The 17,132-nt window shown below is 68.1% G+C and overlaps 3 protein-coding genes across 7 annotated transcripts in view; 1 reads left to right on the top strand and 2 right to left on the bottom strand.

Moving 5' to 3' along the window:
- The window catches only part of CDK5 (cyclin dependent kinase 5), a 3,042-nt gene extending 1,029 nt beyond the window's left edge, over positions 1-2,013 (top strand). The window contains 8 exon segments of the mRNA XM_055708071.1: positions 159-224; positions 227-256; positions 504-578; positions 683-779; positions 866-935; positions 1,057-1,117; positions 1,195-1,275; positions 1,404-2,013. Coding sequence (XP_055564046.1) covers positions 159-224; positions 227-256; positions 504-578; positions 683-779; positions 866-935; positions 1,057-1,117; positions 1,195-1,275; positions 1,404-1,490 — 567 coding nt within the window. The 3' untranslated portion in view covers positions 1,491-2,013.
- Positions 2,014-2,129: 116 nt separating this feature from the next.
- ASIC3 (acid sensing ion channel subunit 3) lies at positions 2,130-11,839 on the bottom strand. Of its 5 annotated transcripts, none has more exons than XM_055709560.1 (11): positions 10,697-11,839; positions 6,302-6,452; positions 6,101-6,228; positions 5,172-5,322; positions 5,017-5,073; positions 4,553-4,706; positions 3,789-3,880; positions 3,634-3,713; positions 3,476-3,547; positions 3,143-3,195; positions 2,130-2,527 (listed from the first exon to the last, which is right to left on the bottom strand). In XM_055709560.1, the coding sequence occupies exons 1-11, from the start codon at positions 11,249-11,251 to the stop codon at positions 2,449-2,451; spliced, it is 1,572 nt and encodes a 523-aa protein (XP_055565535.1). In that variant the 5' UTR covers positions 11,252-11,839; the 3' UTR covers positions 2,130-2,448. The 5 variants fall into 5 exon arrangements, 4 of the variants coding, with proteins under 4 accessions (XP_055565535.1, XP_055565537.1, XP_055565536.1 ...); XM_055709562.1 differs by adding an exon at positions 7,435-7,546 and having other exon boundaries at positions 3,143-3,547; positions 10,697-10,715; XM_055709561.1 differs by lacking the exon at positions 3,143-3,195.
- A 363-nt stretch (positions 11,840-12,202) lies between these two features.
- Positions 12,203-16,656, bottom strand: ABCB8 (ATP binding cassette subfamily B member 8). Its single transcript, XM_055709558.1, has 16 exons — positions 16,537-16,656; positions 15,825-16,104; positions 15,465-15,620; positions 15,290-15,384; positions 15,095-15,200; positions 14,856-15,017; positions 14,645-14,730; positions 14,477-14,574; positions 14,287-14,392; positions 14,158-14,191; positions 13,929-14,065; positions 13,742-13,836; positions 13,295-13,428; positions 13,036-13,183; positions 12,420-12,670; positions 12,203-12,342 (listed from the first exon to the last, which is right to left on the bottom strand). The coding sequence occupies exons 1-16, from the start codon at positions 16,623-16,625 to the stop codon at positions 12,262-12,264; spliced, it is 2,058 nt and encodes a 685-aa protein (XP_055565533.1). The 5' UTR covers positions 16,626-16,656; the 3' UTR covers positions 12,203-12,261.
- Between the last annotated feature and the right edge of the window lie 476 nt (positions 16,657-17,132).

Genomic DNA, 17,132 nt, shown 5'->3' on the forward strand with positions numbered 1-17,132 from the left:
GACCCAGAGATCGTCAAGGTGCGCTTGGGGGACTTGGCAAGCCCTCGGGCGGGCTGGCACTTGTCCTGCCTGGCTGCGGCACTGTGGACTGCCCCTGGCACCAGCCCACGGGCTCCAGGAGCTGATGGACTCTGCTGGGGCTGTGCTCTTCTCTGCAGTCCTTCATGTACCAGCTGCTGAAGGGCCTCGCGTTCTGCCACAGCCGCAACGTCCTGCACCGAGACTCCTCAAGCCCCAGAACCTGCTCATCAACAGGGTGAGGGCCAGGCTGCGTGCCAGCAGCGGGCTGCGTGCCGGTGGGGCGCTGCTTGCTAGTGGGGGCTGAGGCGGTGGTGATGCTGTGGAACTGTCCTGGCTGTCCGTGGCTTGTGATGCTGCCTCTGCCTCATGTTTTTGGTCGATGGGAAAGGCTGAAGGGCCTGAAGTGATGGCCACTGCCATCCCTGGGGTGCAGGACAGGGTGTGTCCCCCGCTGTCCTGCTGACGCAGCACTTTCCCTGCAGAACGGGGAGCTCAAGCTGGCTGACTTTGGCTTGGCCCGGGCCTTTGGCATCCCTGTGCGCTGTTACTCGGCAGAGGTGAGCTGGGAGGTCCGCACATTTGCTGGAGGCCTTCTCCTGGATGGAGGCTCAGCTTCCCCATCCCCCGGCTGGCTGAGCATCCCCACTGGCCCTCTGCGCAGGTTGTCACGCTGTGGTACCGGCCCCCAGATGTGCTCTTCGGCGCCAAGCTCTACTCCACCTCCATCGATATGTGGTCAGCTGGCTGCATCTTCGCAGGTAGTGCTGCCGGGGGCTGCCAGCACAGGGGGCTGTGGCTGCTGGTGCTGTGGGGCCTTGGGGCCCAGCCCCTCTCTCTTTCCCAGAGCTGGCCAACGCGGGGCGGCCCCTGTTCCCAGGGAATGATGTGGATGACCAGCTGAAGAGAATTTTCCGATATCCTTCCAATGCAATCGGGAGGGGTGCATCCCCCTCTCCTGGGCAGGGGAGCAGGGTAGGGTGAGGCAGGGATGGGCAGGGTGACCCCCGTGGTGGCCCTTGACTGCTGCCATCCCCACGTTGCTGGAACCCCCACAGAGGAGCAGTGGCCAGCCATGGCCAAGCTGCCAGACTACAAGGTGAGGCAGGGGCAGGCTGGGGGCAGGGGTGGTGGGTGGCAGGAGCAGGCAGCCAGGGCTCACCTCTCTGTCCCCAGCCCTACCCCATGTACCCCGCCACCACCTCCCTGGTCAACGTGGTGCCCAAGCTAAACGCCACCGGCCGGGACCTGCTGCAGGTGAGTGCTCTGCCCATCCATCCTGCTGCCCCACGGGGCTTCCCTGGGAGTGAGAGGGGCTCTGGCTTCTTGGAGGGGGGTGCCTTTCTGTGGGGGCTGGGGGGCTCAGCCTCACCTCTCATCACCAGAACCTGCTGAAGTGCAACCCGGTGCAGCGGATATCGGCGGAGGAGGCTCTCCAGCACCCCTACTTCACAGACTTCTGCCCCCCCTAGGGACACCCCTGGCACTGGCCCAGCCCCCGTGCTGAGCTGGAGGGGCAGCACCCCAGCTCTGGGCATGCTTCTGGCAGTGGTGGGAAGGGCAGTGGCGGGGTGTGTGAGGTGAGGACCCCAGCCCCACAGCCCCCCACCTCCAGTATTTATTAGGTTTTTTAACCCAGTGCTGCCCCAGTTCTGCCCTGGCTGCTGGGTGCTAGCACAGCCCCTCCTGTCCCTCACCCTCCCAGCCCCATAGTGGGGCCAGGAGCACTTGGAGCCCTCCCTGGTGACATGGGGCCATGGTGCTGGTGGAGGGGCAGGACCCTCCCAGGACCAGGTGCAGGGACCTTGGTGGGGTGGGTGGGACCCCCCCACCCCTCCTTTCCCTGCTGCACCCCGGCCCCTTCCCTGGCAGGAGAGGGGGTCCCGGGCACCAGCCTCAGGGCTGGGGGGGGACCTTGTTTTTTTTCTACCGTGCTGCTGTACGTGGGTGATCATGCGTGTTTGTTACCTCCATAAAGAGCTTCCCTCTCCCCAGCGCCTGCCTTCTCTTTCCTAGGGCACTGGGGACCCCCCCACAACCCCTGCAGAGCCTGCCCTGCTCTGCACAGCCCCTGTCCCCCCTGCCAGCAGCACAGGAGCCAGGGCCTGGGACAGGTCTTTAATGGGGCGGGGGCCACAGCGAGCAGGCATCGCAATGTACAGTGCAGTGGGGAGGGGGGTGGGCGCAAGCAGCGCATGCAGGTACACTGGAGGAGGGCCGGGAGGGACCCACCACCACTGCCACCACCCCCAGGCAGTGGTGGTGGGAGGCCCAGAACGGGGCACCTTGGGGCCTGGTGCCAGCTCCACAGCCGCATGGGCTCCCCAGGTCCCGGCAGGGCAGTCTGGTGGGGGCCCCACTGGACCCCCCCCCCAGCCCAACAGGGGGACACAGGGCTGGACTCTCAGCAGGCAAACTCCTCGAAGGCGCCTAGAGCCGGGTGACGAGGTAGCACGTTCGGGGCGAAGCTGAGACTGTCCGTGTGGCAGCGCAGGGGTGGACGGGGGCTCTGGGGATGGGGGGGAGCTGTTGGAGGCTCCAGGGGGCTGCGCTGCAGCCACCACCCCCATCCCACTGCACTGGGCCATGCTGGGGGGCTCTGCCCCTTGCCCCGACCCCAAATGCCCTTGGGGCTGCCCTGGGAACCCCCCTAGTTTCAGGGAGGCCAGCACACAGCTGCTATGGAGCAAGGCTGTCCCCCCACCTTGTCCCATCCCTGAGTGGTCAACCTCCCCCAGGACAGGAGAGGGGAGGTTGGGGTGGTCCCCAGCTGCAGGGGAATGGGGGTCACTAGGCAGGAGGGACCCAGGGGGCATGGTGCTGGGGAGTGATGCATGAGGATGTGAGCAGAGCCGGTGGGGGGGTGGCCCCCGGTGATGATGCCAAGAAAAGCCTGGGATGGAGGGAGTGGGTGTGTGGACCCCTAGGGCCCATCTGCAGGGGAACGGGGTAAGGGGGTCCCTGCCCAGGGGGACCGTGGTTGCATCTTTCTTGCCCCTCAACCCTGGCCAGGGATCCCGATCACCCCCCTGGAGGGAGGCAGCCCCGCGGCCCCCCTGTGCTGGCATTGCCGGGGTGGGGGTCTGGGTGCTGCCCCCCCCGGGTGTAGCAGGGGGATCTCTACCTGGGCCCCGGAGGGAGCGGGACAGCAGGGCTGCCCGGGACCGCTGGATGCTCCTGGCCGGCGGCGTGGGTGCAGGATGGGCGGGCGGACGGACGGACAGAGAGGAGCGAATGAGTGCGGGGGTCCCAGTGGGATGAGGCCGAGCAGCAATGGGTGGGATGAGGTGTGAGGACCGCCCCTCCCCCCCCCCCTCCCCCTTGCCGCCTGTGCCAGGGTTGGGGGGAGAGGGTGGCCCGGTCGCAGCCCGGAGGGGTTGGGGGGTGCTGAAGGGGTGCAGCACCAGGCAGGTTGAGCCATGAGGGGCTGCAGGGGGCTGTCGGGGAGGGGTGTTACCAGGGTGCTGCTGTCGCTCCGGGGAGCCCTCTTTTTCTCCTTGTAGAAGCTGAGGAGTTTGTACCGGAACACCTGGGGGAGATGGTTCAGGGCCCCTGGCCACAGCCCTGAGCATCCTCTGGCTGGGGGGCAGTGCAGGGGGCTGGGGGGATGCTCACCTCGTACAGGTAGTCAAAGATCTCCAGTATGGTGAGGAGGCTGGCACCAATGAAGAGCCCCATCTGCCCTCCAATGTCGCCTGGCCGAGGGTTGGTGTTAGAGGGGGGGCTTTTTCCCCCCCCCCAGACCCTCATGGACCCCCCTGGGCACTTACCCAGCAGCCCCGCCACCTCATACGCCTTCTTCTGCTCGATCATCTCGTAGTTCAGGGCCTCAAAGAAGATGTCCAGGACCAGCACATTGTCCCTGGGGAGGTACAGAAGGGTCCGGGACGGACAGAGGAGCTATCAGGAGGCATCCCCAGCCACGGGGGGGGCTGTGCTGTGCCACCAGGATGGGGTGGAGAGGTCTGGGTCTGCCCTGAGCTGGCATGGCACAAGGATGTACTGTGCCATGCTGTGCTGTGCCACGCCACGCTGTGCCACACCATGCTGTGCCACACTGGTTGTGTGGTGCTGGGTGTTTTTCCCTGTGCTGGGGCAGATTTGCAGAGGGGAGGTGGTGCTGTGCCATGCTGTGCCAGTTCATGTATGCTTGAGGATGTCGTGTGGCCGTGCTGTGCCATGTCACGCCGTCACACCACCGTGCTATACCAGTTCATGTATGCTGGGGCATGCCACACAGCTGTGTTGTGCTGTCTCACACCGGTGTGCTGTGCCGTGCCAGTTCACACATGCTGGGGGATGCCGTGCTGTGCTGTGCCATACTGTGCCATGCCATGCTGTGTGGTGCCACGTTTTTCCCTGTGCTGGGGCAGATTTGCACAGGGGAGGTCGTGCCGTGCTGTGCCGTGTCAGTTCACATATGGTAGGGATGTGTGGCTGTGCCATGCCATGTCACACTGTCATGCCGTGCCAGTTCCTGCATGCTGGGGGATGCCGTGCCACACCATGTGCTCTCGAAGCCGCAGGCACTCACGCGATGTACTGCTCCGTTTTGTTGAACTTCTTGGCCAGGTACCGTGCTGAGGCCTTGCTAGGGATCTTCACCATGGAAAGCTCTTTGCCGTAGCGCACCATGGCGCAGGGCGTGCGGCAGGCACAGTACTCGCTGTCCTTCTTCACCAGGAAGTCTGGAGGGGGGAAGCATGGGTGGGATGGGGACACTGGGACTCCTGCCCATGTGGGGTCGGGATGCTCCTGACTGGAGCCACCCAGGCGGTGGTGGGTGCCGGTGGCATGGGACAAGCGTGCCATGAGCATGGCTGGTGTGCCCGGGGTCTGAGCAGGCAGGGACCCCCTGTGGCGAGGGCATGGGGACAATGATGCCACGTTTGCAATGATAGAGCCTGGCAGAAGGTGCGGGGGTGGCCGAGGGGTCCTGGGGGGAAGCTGGAGGTGTCCGGGGATGCCAGAGGTGGGCAGGGTGCTGCCAGTACGTACCCAGCGCGGGGTCAGCGCACTCCTTGTACTGCTCCGGGGTGCAGACGTTGGCGTTGCCTGCGGGGGGAGGCGGCAGTCGCAGGGGCAGGAGGGTCTCCCCACCGCCCCGGCCCTGCGGCAGCCACCCCCCAGCCCCAGCCCCGGCCCCGGCTCACCCGGCATGTGCACCATGCGGCAGTTGCAGTTCTCAGCCAGGTAGCGGGTCTCGCAGTCCAGGCGGCAGGCAGTGATGCTGTAGTTGGTGAAGAAGTCGGACTCGATGGGGGTGGCCTTGCAGTCCCCCCAGGGTGGGGGCAGGTACACCAGCTGCCGGCCGTGGGCTAAGGAAAACACGCATCCCTGGCCCACAACGCCCACCTCCCAGCCCACCATGGTGCTGTGTCCCTCAGGCAGAGCTTGGCCCCATGCAGTGGTGTTGGGGGGGTCATGCCACCCCAGAGACCCTGCTCCCACCCCTGCCTCTCCTTGTGGGGCACCGGTGTCACCTGCACCCAGCGTGGCAGTGGGTGGGAAGGTGCTGGGCGAGACCTGGCACATGGCACCAGCTGGGAGTACACAGGGGCCAGACGTTCTGGGGGTCAGCATGGACCCCCATGCTCCTTGTGGTGGCCGATGGAGTGGTGCTGGGGCCAGTGCAAGGTGCGTGCTTGGCAATGCAGCAGCAGGAACCAGCAAGACACCCATGGGCGCCAAGGGCTGCACTCCTGCTGCCACAGCCCACACCATGAGCGCCGGCACACATGGAGACACCCACTCCAGACACCTAAATTTAGGTGTCTGGCTGCGCGAGCTGGATGCCGCCCCTGCCAACGGTCTGTTCTGCAGGAGGCTGGGGGGTCGCTGCCGGGGGCTGATGCGTGCTGCAGGACCGAGCTTCCTCAGCATGGGGCTGCCCCACACCGTGCTGCGGTATTGCCAGCAAAGCTGCCATGCCGGTGGCACGGTACCTGCCATGTGGCATGGCTTGGCACAGCATGGACCCATGGGGATGGCTGCCCCTGTGCCGGGACTGCCCGAGCCCTGGGGAGGGGGCTGTGCCCCCCTAGCCCCCTCCACGCACCGCTTGGGCAGAGCGGCCGGATACCCGCTGCTGCTGGCAGGACACGAAGGTCTGGAAGCCAGGTGCCACACCAAAGCCCAGCTGGTCAATGAAGGGGGGCTCCTCCTGGCTATGGATCTGCACCTTCACCCCTGCCTCGTAGGAGGTCTCGTCTGCAAGGCAGGGAAGGCGTTGGGGGTGCGGGGCTTCAGCCAGGCTGTGGGCAGAGCTGGGGGGGGCCCTCACCCGTGTCCCCCCAGACGGGCAGGTATTCCTCTTGCTGGACGTTGAGCATCAGCTCCAGGCCGTTCCCCGCACCACCCTGCAGCGTGGTCAGCACCTCCCGGCCTGGCCCCCCCGAGTTGAAGGTGTAGCACTTGCCGAGGCGGGTGAAGATCTGTGGGGACAGGGCAGGACCCTCAGCACCCACCACGGGGGCCACCCATGAGACAACAGTATCTGGGGTGCTGGGCGTGCACCTGCCCTGCACCCACCGAACAGAGCTTGGGGGGCAGCACCCGGGGACCCGGCACAGCCCCAGTGCTGGATCCCAGTGCTCCATCAGCCCATGACCAGGGAAGGGGCTGGTGTGGGGGCTGTGGATGGGGTCGTGGAGTGGCTGCTGCTACCTCTGCCTCAGCACAGTGTCCTTGGCTCTGCCAGGTCCCAATGGTGCTGTGGGACTCCCGGCCTGTAACCTGCCTCCCAGCACTTGCCATGGCAGAGGGACAGTTCCTCCCCAGCTAGGCAGGATGTGGGACCCCAACCCCTGGGAAGGTGCCCACAGACCCCCCCAGCCCAGGGCTGACCCACTTCTTCCCACAGCCCACTAGCATGGAGAAAGATCCCACCAGCCTCCACAGTGAGCACAGACCACCTGCCCCTGCTGTCACACTTTGTCCCCACTGCCCCACAGCCACTTCCCACCCCTTCCCCATGCCCCGGGGACGGCTCTCTTGTGGGGAGCGGGGCTGAGCCACACACTCTGGCCATCACCCCGCCCTGGCCCCCTACACCTGCACTGCAGCCCGACAGCCCCCCCATCCTCCTGTGGCTCCCCATCCCCACCACACTTCCCCACAGCCCCACATCTCTCCATGGCCCCGTGGGTGCAGGGTGGGCAAGAGGAGCTGCCCCAGGGCAGCGCAGTGGGAGCTTCACCGAGTGCCTGGGGCTAGGGAACACAGGGTGGGGGCACGGCTGCCCCACAGCCCACACACCCCATCACCCCACTGCTCCAAAACCTGCTCAGCCCTGGGGGTCCTGCCCAAGCCCTGCCCAGGGCAGAGCCAGCTGAGGCTGCTGTGGGTCCTGCCCGGGACGGAGCCAGCCGTGGCCGTGGCAGTGACTGTAGCTGTGGCAGTGGTGCTGGCACTCACGGCAGTGAAGTTCTGGGGGCCGCAGTCCTGGGCACGTAAGCAGCAGCGCAGCAGCATCTCATGGATGGGGCGCCAGGCGCGCTGGTGGAAGGCGCCCAGGTCGTGGCTCTTGCTGGGGAAGAAGCCGGCGAGGTTGGGGGGTCTGCCCCAGTGCCCGCAGACAGGGGGGAAATCCTCCCTCCCCACTGCCAGCAGCTGCCCCAGCCAGAACAGGTCACTGGGGGTGAGCTGGGAGCAGTTGTAGTTGCAGAGGGTGACGGTGGGGAAGATGAGGCCACGGCTTTCCACCTCCCAGCACAGCGACGCGGGGGTACGCAACCTAGTGCTGCACCCACTGCCCAGCCTGCAGCAGGAAGGTGCCCAGCAAGCCAGGAAGGCACCAGCCTGGAGCACGTGGCACGATGCCGGTGCACCAGGCACAAAGATGTGTCCCAGCCCATGCAGGGCACAGGAGCAGGTGAAAGGTGGCTGGGCTGGCCATCCCCTGTGCCCCTTCATCTGGCCCTAGTGGCTCAGTGGCCATGGTGGTCCATCCTGCCTGGCTCTGCAGCAGGACTGGGCTTCAGCACAGCTCCAGGGGTATGTGGGGATATGTGGGGACATGTGAGTGGTGAGGGCACAAGCCAGGACAGAGACAGGGACCAGGGCTTGGCTTAGCCATGGTGGCAGAGGTTGTCACTCCCACAAGGACCTGAGAGCCAGCCTTGTGCCATCAACCCCAGAGCACCCAGCACCCATGGACCAGCACCCACAGCCAGGGACCCCAGCACCCGGAGCCTCCAGGGACCAGCACCCGGGGCAGAGACCCTGCCCAGAGCCCGCAGCATGATCCTGAGCTAAACAGCTGTGAGCTGCTCCCTCAGAACCCCTCTCACGCAGAGGCCACAGCCTCCACCCCATGGAGGGGCTGCCCTGGGGGAGGGGGTGCAGCCATGGCCCCCCAGCTATGGCATGTGTGTGTCTGTCCCCCGGGTATGGTTGTCCCCCCATCCTGCCCCACGGGGGGGGGGGGGGGGGGAACACATGACACGGAGGGGGGCGTTGCTATGGTAATGGGCTGTTCCTAAAGAGGGGAGCCGTCACCATGGCAACATGCTGCCCAAGGAGGAGGAGGGGGGCGACTGCCATGGCAACGGCTGCCCGGCACAGGGATGTGCTGGGACATAGCTGCTGGGGGGGGGGGGGGGACACACAGGAATGGGGATACAGCCCTGTTACTGCCAGCCCTCTTGGTCCCCATACTCAGGGTGACCCACGATCAGCCCCCCAGCCCTGCACTCTGGGGCCATGCTGGCCCCAAGCACCCCCAGTTCCCATAGCCCAGCTTGCCCCATCCCTGCCAGCCCCAGGGGGAGGCAGCTGTGGGGCACAGACCCAGCCTGGACAGCCCTTGCTTTGGACACTCGCCATGTGCCCAGGGTCCTTGGGGACCCCAAGGATGGGGCTAGGATGAGGTGCCGCACACAGCCGATCTCTCCAGCCCAGGCATGGGATGGGAGCCCCAGAGCCCACTGCCACCGGAGGGGACGCGGTGCCGTGAGCTGCCAGCTTAGCACTGAGGCCCAGGGCAGAGGGTCATAATCCGTGACTAAGGCCAGGCATTAGCTCTGGATTTTCAGCCGCGAAAGTTGCAGTGGGTGCAGGCAGAGACAGGGCTGAGCTGGGCTGGGCAGCCCCACGGTGTGGCTGCATGTGCCGGGGGTGGCCACAGCTGCTCAGGCAGAAGTTTCTCGCTGCCCATCAGAAACAAGGTGGCAGCGGTGCCGGTTGTGCAACACATGCGGGCAGAGCCCGATGCTCCCGGAGGCATCGGTGACCCTCAGGGCAGTGGGAGCAGCACAGCACCCGCCCCCGACACCATCAGCACAGGAACGGAGATGGGTGCCTGCGCACCCCTGGGGCAGGCACCGGTTCCCCACGCTGGCAGCAAGCTGGTGCCCCTGTGGCTCAGCCATACTCTCCAGAGAGGTGCTGGCCCTCCAACTGCCATGGCAGCTGTGCCACCCCACGTCCTGCCCTGGGGACCCTCAGCCCTCCCGCCACATGTCCCAGCCCTCAACCCAGGCGGCTGCCACCTGGCCCTGCCAGAGGGGCACCGACAGAGCTGCTCCAGCAAAGGGCGCAGGGGTCGCAGAGTTGCCGAAGGGGATGCTTTTCAATTGAGCTCCCAAGGAAAATTAATTTTGCACATTAGTAGTCTTAAGCTGACAGTAATGCTGTTGTGATAGCGTGGCCAAGCAGCGGGCACAGGCTGCCCAGCTCCCACAGCACGCTGCCTCCCCGGCACTGCCGCAGCACAAAGGACATGTCTCCTGTCCATGCCCCTCTCCTGCCCGTAGCACCGTTCCTGCCTGTCCCTCCTGGGCAGGCACTGCCACAGGCGGGTCTCACAGGACCTGGCACAGGCTGCCTGCAGTCGAGGTTTGCTGGGGGTCCCCATTCCCACCCATGGTTGCACAGGGCAGGGAAGGCACTCCCTCCCACGGCCGCCCTGCTGCCCACAGCAGCCCCCACCTGCACAGGGACGTGGAAGCCCTGCTCCCCTCTGCCACGCTCCAGCAGCTGCCTGCACCCTGCATGTCACCCAGGGGCAAGCCTGCAGCCCGGGGGATGCAGCTTGGCCCCGCTGCTGGGGCACGGCTGCTGTGGTGAGAGCGACTCCCTGGCTCAGCAGCAGAGTGGGCACAGCCCCAGGAGTGGTGTGGGAGTGCTGAGGGCAGCACGATGGCTGCAGGGGGGATGACTCTGGCATAGGAGACCCCTGGCCGCGCCAGGGCCAGCTGCGCGGAGGAGTTGCGGGAGTGGGAGCCTGTTTGCAAACTCAGCCAGGGAAGCGGCTGGTGCTGGTGCCTGGGTGGGACCTGGGGCTGGCGTGGGGGGAGCAGGGGCTGTACCCCTAAGCATCCCGTGGCAAGGGGCTGCACACAGGCAGAGCTGCCCAGCCGGGTGCAGGGTCCCGGCACAGCACGGCTCCAGGCTGGGTGCCGTTCACAGCCACCAGGCACCCCTGCAGTGAGGGTGGGGTGAGGGCACCTCAGCTGGCCCACTGCAGTGCCTGGGAAGGTGGGCTGCAGGTGGTGGGACACGCCAGTGGGATGGCTGTGGGGCTCACCCACTGGTGCTGCAGCAGCCTCAGCATGCCGGTGCCTGACCCTGGCAGGACACTGGCATCCGTTCGTGGTCCTCAGGGGCACGTGGCCACCCAGTCACCGGTGGAGCCCCCTCCTCCAGCTGGGCATCGCGCCCCGCGGCCGGCACTCACCACGGTGAAGTTGCGGGCAGTGCAGTTAGCACCGCGGAAGGAGCACTGCAGCAGCATGTCGGCCAGGTCATGGCCAGTGCGGTTGTAGAACTCGGCCATGCTGAAGGGCTTCGCCTTGAAGTTCTTGAAGTTGGCCTTGTCGCGCAGGGCAGCCAGGACGTGGGGCTCGGCCAGCTGCGGGTTGCTGATCTCGTAGCGGTCGTTGAGCAGCGCCAGCAGCTCGCCCACGTGGTACATGTCGTTGCGGGTGATCTTGGAGAAGCGGAACTCATTGAGGTTGCAGATGGTGATGGCTGGGAAGGTGAGGTTGTGGGCAGCCACCTCGTCCAGCTTGGTGACATGTGGGTAGGTGAGGAAGTAGGCAACACGCTCGGCGCAGACCAGCAGCAGCAACCCCAGCGAGCCCAGGAAGAAGGCACCCCACAGCACGCGGCGCAGCGACACGGCCCCGTAGGCGAAGACGTGGCTGATGCCGTGCAGCGAGGAGCTGTGAGCGAAGGCCCGCAGGCTGGAGAGCCCCGAGCCCTCCCTGCCACCCTCTGCGCCCGCCCTCATGATGCTGCTGCCGGGCCCCCGCGCTCCCCACCGCCCTCAGCCCCCCGGCCGCCCCCGGCCCATCGCCGCGTCGTGCTCAGACTGCTGCGGGCAGGCAGGGCAGGACCAGGACCAGGACCAGGACCAGCCCCGGCTCCGGCTCCGCTCCCGCTGCCGCGGCGCAGCCGCTGCCGGTCTGCGGCCGCCCCCCGCCCCCGCCCCTCCCGGGCGGCTCCACCCGTCACCGCCCCCCGGCGAGGACGGGCGGGGGGCGCGGAGCCGGGAGCTGGGCAGGGTTGGGGGCTGCCCTCGCCGCAACCCCCTCCTCTCTCCCTCCCTGCTCGACCCCCCTCCCTCCGGGCACGGAGCCCCCGCTCAGCCCATTACGGGGGGGAACTCGGACACTGCAGCATCCCCCTGGGCCGCGCCGGGCCCCCGCACCGGCGGCCGCAGAGCAGGGGTGGCCCGGAGCCCCTCCCGGGGCAGCGGCGGGGCGGGGGGCGCTGGGGTACTGAGGGGTGGGAGCCCCAGCGGGGGGGCGTGTCAGCAGGCGGCTGTCCTGCCCCGGGGGGCACACGGGGGTCCCGACACCCAGAGGAACAACGCAGGGGTCCCGACACCCAGAGGAACAACGCAGGGGTCCCTCCTTACTCCGGCGGGGGAGGGGGGGCGGTGTATACAAGGGTTCCCCCGCCCCGGACCGCCGGCAGGCACCTGCCCTGCCCCGCGGAGGGGCGGGGCCAACACTCCGCCCCGCCCCTAAATAAGCGTCACCCCACGGCACCGCCCCCTGGCAGGGCGGGAGGCCGAGCACAGGCCCCGCTCCCGCCGCTGCGACGGGCGCCCCCGAGCGGCTCGGAGGGCCCCTCGCAGCGGGCGCGGGGAGGGCGGTGCCGGCGCCCCCCTCGGCAGCCCGGTCGGCCCCGGCTCGGGTCCCCCCAGCCCCGCAGCACACAGCAGAGCCCCCACGGCCGCTTTTCATCCCTGGTTTATTGGGGAGCAGCGGGTGCCCCCCCGCGTCCGCTCCACGCTCAGGACTGGTCCTTGGTCTGCCGACGGATGAGCTCGGCGTACAGCCCCCCGCGGCGCACCAACTCCTCGTGGGTCCCTGCCTGGGGGGACGGTGGAGACAGCGTCACCCATGCGGCTGCGCACCACCACCCCACGCCCCCCAGCGCCCCCCGCTCACCTCGGCCACCCGCCCCTGCGCCAGCACCACGATAAGGTCGGCCCCCCGGATGGTGCTGAGGCGGTGTGCGATGAGCAGCACCGTGCGGCCCGAGGCTGCGCGGTCCAGCGCCTCCTGCACCACCTTCTCTGACTGGGCGTCCAGTGCGCTCGTCGCCTCGTCCAGGATCAGGATAGCGGGGTCCTTCAGCAGGGCACGGGCGATGGCGATGCGCTGCTTCTGACCTCCTGACAGTGCCGTGCCGCGCTCGCCTGATGGGGACAACTGCGGGGTTCTGGTGCCGCCCCACCCTGGGGGGACCCCTGGATGGGCAGGGACCCAGGCCCCGAGGACAGGAGCCAAGGGGCACAGCCATGTTCCTGCAGCACCCCCAGGCACCACAGCCAGAGAGCCCCCCAGAAGCCCCACTCCTGCGGGGAGCCTGGCTCAGCTGCTGTCCCTCCCAGCACAGCCTCGCACCAGCGGTGACTAGCAGCCAGTGTCCTCAGGGGAACTTGGGCCACCTTGGCCAGGGTCTCATGCTCGTCTGCCTGTCCCATGGGGCAGCTGAGCTCCATCCTGCCCCGCACTGCCGCCAGGCTCAGCCCCCTGCCATGCCCTGCAGCCCAGCACATACCCACAATGGTGTTGTAGCCATCGGGGAAGCTGCGGATGAAGCCGTCCGCGTTGGCAAGCTGGGCTGCAGCGTACACCTCTGTGTCAGAGGCACCCGGCTTCCCGAAGCGGATGTTCTCCATGATGGTCATTCCGAAGAGCACTGGCTCCTGCAGCAGCAGCCAGCTCCTCAGCACCGAGCCCTGGACCAGGCCACCTCCCTCCCCTCCCCGGGTGTCCCATCCAGGGTGTGGGGGAAGCATCCCACAGCAGCCCCAAACCTGGCTGATGAAGCCGATGACCTGCCCTCGCAGCCAGGAAGGGTCCAGGGAGGAGATGTCATGGCCGTCTAGAGTGATGGTGCCTTGCGTGGGCTCATAGAACCGCTCCAGCAGTGCTGCCACCGTCGACTTCCCTGCAGAAGGGAGCCCTCAGCCCCACAACACCGGCTCCGGCCACATGCCCCGGCATCATGGAGAGCTGGTGGGTGGGTGAGAGGCACAGAGGCCAGTTCCCAGTCCCTGACACCCACTGGGCTGACTGGGCAGCACTGCAGAGGACTGGGGTGCAGGAGGATGCAGCCAGGGACTGGAGAGGGGCTGAGCTGGCGTCCCTGGGGTGGCTGGGCTGGCTCTAGCCCCCAACCCTGGCTGCAACACACAGGTCAGGGTATCCCCTGCCCTGGGGGTGCAGGGAGAGCCAGGGGGAGTCTGCGGCCAGGCTGGTACCTCCTCCGGATGGTCCCACGATGGCCACCGTCTTGCAGGGGGGCAAGGTGAGGCTGAAGTCCCGCAGGACTGAGTAGCCAGGGCGGGTGGGGTAGCTGCAGGTAGAGGAGAGGGGGGCTGCAAGAGCACCGTGCCAGCATCCCCCAGCCTGTGGGGAGGCTTGGGTGGCCGGGATGCAGGGGCTCACCTGAAGGAGACGTGGTGGAAGCAGATGCGGCCCAGCAGGGAGTGGCTGGGGATGGAGCCTCCTCCCCGCAGCGCCACACTGGGCTCCAGCGTCAGCAACTCAAAGACGCGGGCGCCAGCACTCAGACCTCGCACCACCTGCAGGGACAGCAGTGGAAGCACCCCCCAGGACCCCCGGTCACCTGCCCCCCAGCTCCCGGGGGGGGAGTGGGACCCCCTGCCCCACCTACCTGCCCAAGGAGGATGGAGATGTTTGCCATGGACCTGTGGTGCACAAGGGGAGACTCAGGGTTGTGCTCACAGCGGGCCGCAGCACACCGAGGTGCCAGGAGAGGCATTGTGCCAGGCCCTGCCCTGACCTTTGCACCGTCTGTGAGGCCACCAGGAAGGACATGAGGTCCCCAGGTGAGAGCTCATCCCCAGCCATCAGTGAGCCGCCCACGAAGATGGTACCCAGGACAATGCCTATGGGGGGCGGGATAGAGTTGGGACCCAGAGGGGGTGCTGCCCCATGGCACTGCTTGGTTCCACCCCATGGCACCTACTCACCGTTGAGCGCCAGGTTGGAGAGCCCCTGGAAGGCAGCAATGCCCAGCCCCAGCCGCTCATTCAGCCAGCTGGCACGGTCCACCTCGGTGCAGTACAGCCTGTGGGCAGGGAATGGGGACTGATGCCCACCCAGCTCCCGGTCGCCCCCAATCCCCACTGACCCCTTACCCTGCCTGCTGGTCCTCCATAGCAAAGGCGCGCACGGTCCGGACATTTCCCAGCACCTCATCTGCTATCCCGGTGGCCTTGGCCACCTGCGGGGAGAGGGATGGAGCAGGGGGCCAGGAGTGGGACACCCCCTGCTTGGGCCCTGGGGGGATGGCGGGGTCCCTTGATGGGGGTTGTAGGGCTGGAGTGCAGGGGGAAAGTGTGGGGTTACCTGCTCCTGTGCCCGGCGGGAGAGGCTGCGGAGGATGGTGCCAATGAGGGCCCCGGCACCCACCAGCGTGGGCAGCGCCACGAGCAGGAGGCCGGTCAGCTTCGGAGAGAGCAGGTAGAGCGAGACAAAGCAGCCTGCCGTCTGGGTGCCACTGCGCAGGCCCTAGGTGGGGGGAGGGTCGGCAGGGGTGGGTGCTAGGGGCTGGGGGGGGGTCTGGTGCTGCTAGCTGCGTGTCTCACCTGGGAGATGGCCAGCTTGAAAGAGGACTTGAACTCCTGGATGTCGGTCGTCAGCCGGTTCACCAGCTGTCCTGTCCGGTTGGCGTCAAAGAATGCCACATCCTGCCTGCCGGGGGGAGTGGCAGCAGGCTGGGGCAGTGGGCTGGGGGTCCCCTCATGCATCCCGTCCCCTCACTGCCCTGTGGGGCATTTTACCGGAGCAAGGAGATGAAGAGCGCCTTGCGCATGCTGCCCGCCACCTGCTCCCCAACCCGTGCCAGCAGCGCAATGTACCCAAAGGTCAGCAGCCCCTGCGGAGGAAACAGGCTTGGGAGGGGCACAGGGGCAGCCCCCCGGCACCCCCCACCTGGCTCAGGGTGCTGGCACCCACCTGCAGGCAGTATACAGCGAGCAGACGCAGAGCTGGGCACCGGACCTCCTGCAGGTAGGTGGTGATGTGGCTGCGGGTGCAGTGGGCCACCACGTTGACCAGCTGCCCCAGCAGCACCGGGATGTGGACGTTGAGCAGGGCTGCGCCCAGCGCCAGCTGCGGGAACGGCGGGTGTCAGTGCCACAGCACAGGGATGGCAGGTGTCAGTGCCGTGGCATGGGGACAGTGGGTATCCGTGCCATGGCACAGGGACAGTGGGCGTCATGCTGCAGTATGGGAACAGTGGGCATCGGGGATGGTGGGCATCACACCATGGCACGGGGACGAGGGGCCCGTGGCCACCCACCCGCCCCACCTTACCACCACGGCTGCCGAGAGGGCCAGGAGCTGGGGGCGCAGGAAGGTCCAGAACAGCGGCCAGTTGAAGGTGGGCTCCGGCTGTGGCTGGGCAGGCTCGAGGACAGCTGGGACGGTGGGGACGGTGGCCTCCTTGCAGCGCGCAGCTGTGCCCAGCAAGCCAAGCACCATGCAGCCCGTGGCTGGGCCAGCCAGGAGCAGGCAGCGCAGGGCTGGTGGCGTGGGGCTGGGGGAGAGGTGAGGGGGGCCAGCAAGCCCGAGGCGTACCCCCCCATACCTGAAACTGAGGAGAGGGGTGAGCATGGGCCACCTGAACCTGGGGCCAGCCCCGGGGACATAGGGGACCTGGACAAGGGCCGCTCCCCCCAGGCATGGCCAGCCTCCCCATGCTGACCTGGGCTGCCCCGGGGCAGGGGACACCCTGGCCCCCTCCCAGTGCTCCCGCCACCCCCACTCGCATACTCCCCCCCCGGCTGAGCACCAGCACCCGGACCCCCCCCCCCCCGCTCTGCCCCCAGCCCAGCGCTTGGGAGCCCACCGCCCCCTGCACGCCCCCAGCCCTGCTGCCCCGAGACACACACGAACCCCTGCAGCCCCCCGGAGCCCCAACCCCACCGCACCCCCTGACCCCAGTGACCCCGAGTCCAGCCCCGCCCCCCCAGCGACGCCGAGCCCGGCCAGCCCCCCCCCCCCCGACCCCGAGGCTCCCCGGTACCTCCGGGCCGGGGCGAGGGGCGGCCGCAGCGCAGCGTGGACACAGCGGAGCCCGACCCGAGCGCCGAGTGCCCGCAGCAGCAGCAGCATGGCGGGCACCGACGGGGTGGGCGGGGGCGGCACCGGGTCGGGCAGGGGCGGGCGGGGGCGGCACCGGGGCGGGCAGGGGCGGGCAGCACCGGCTGCGACGGGCGGAGCTCCAGCACCGCGGCCCGGGCCCTGCGCCGGCCCCGACCCGCCCCGGCCCCGCACGAGCCCCTCGGCACCCCCCGGGCCCCGCACCCCGACAACCCGCCAGGGCCCGCACCCCCGTCCCTCCCCGGCGCCTCCTTCGGCACACCGGGCCCGCCGGGGCCCGCGCTGCTCACCGGGCCCTGCACCGGGACCCAGAGCCCTGATCCGGGACCCTGCAGCGGTCCCGCCTTACTCCTGCTCGGACCCCGCTCCCTAGGGCGGGGGACACCCCCGAGACCCCCGCCCGACCCCCCGGTGTTGGTGTCGGTGCCGCAGCGGCCATGCCCAGCGGCAGGACGCCGTCCCGGTCCCGGGGCCGGTGCGGGGACAGATGAGCGCCCGGCACCGGGGATACCGGTCCCG

Source organism: Falco cherrug, chromosome 4 (genome assembly GCF_023634085.1).
Source record: "Falco cherrug isolate bFalChe1 chromosome 4, bFalChe1.pri, whole genome shotgun sequence".
NCBI lineage: Eukaryota > Metazoa > Chordata > Aves > Falconiformes > Falconidae > Falco > Falco cherrug.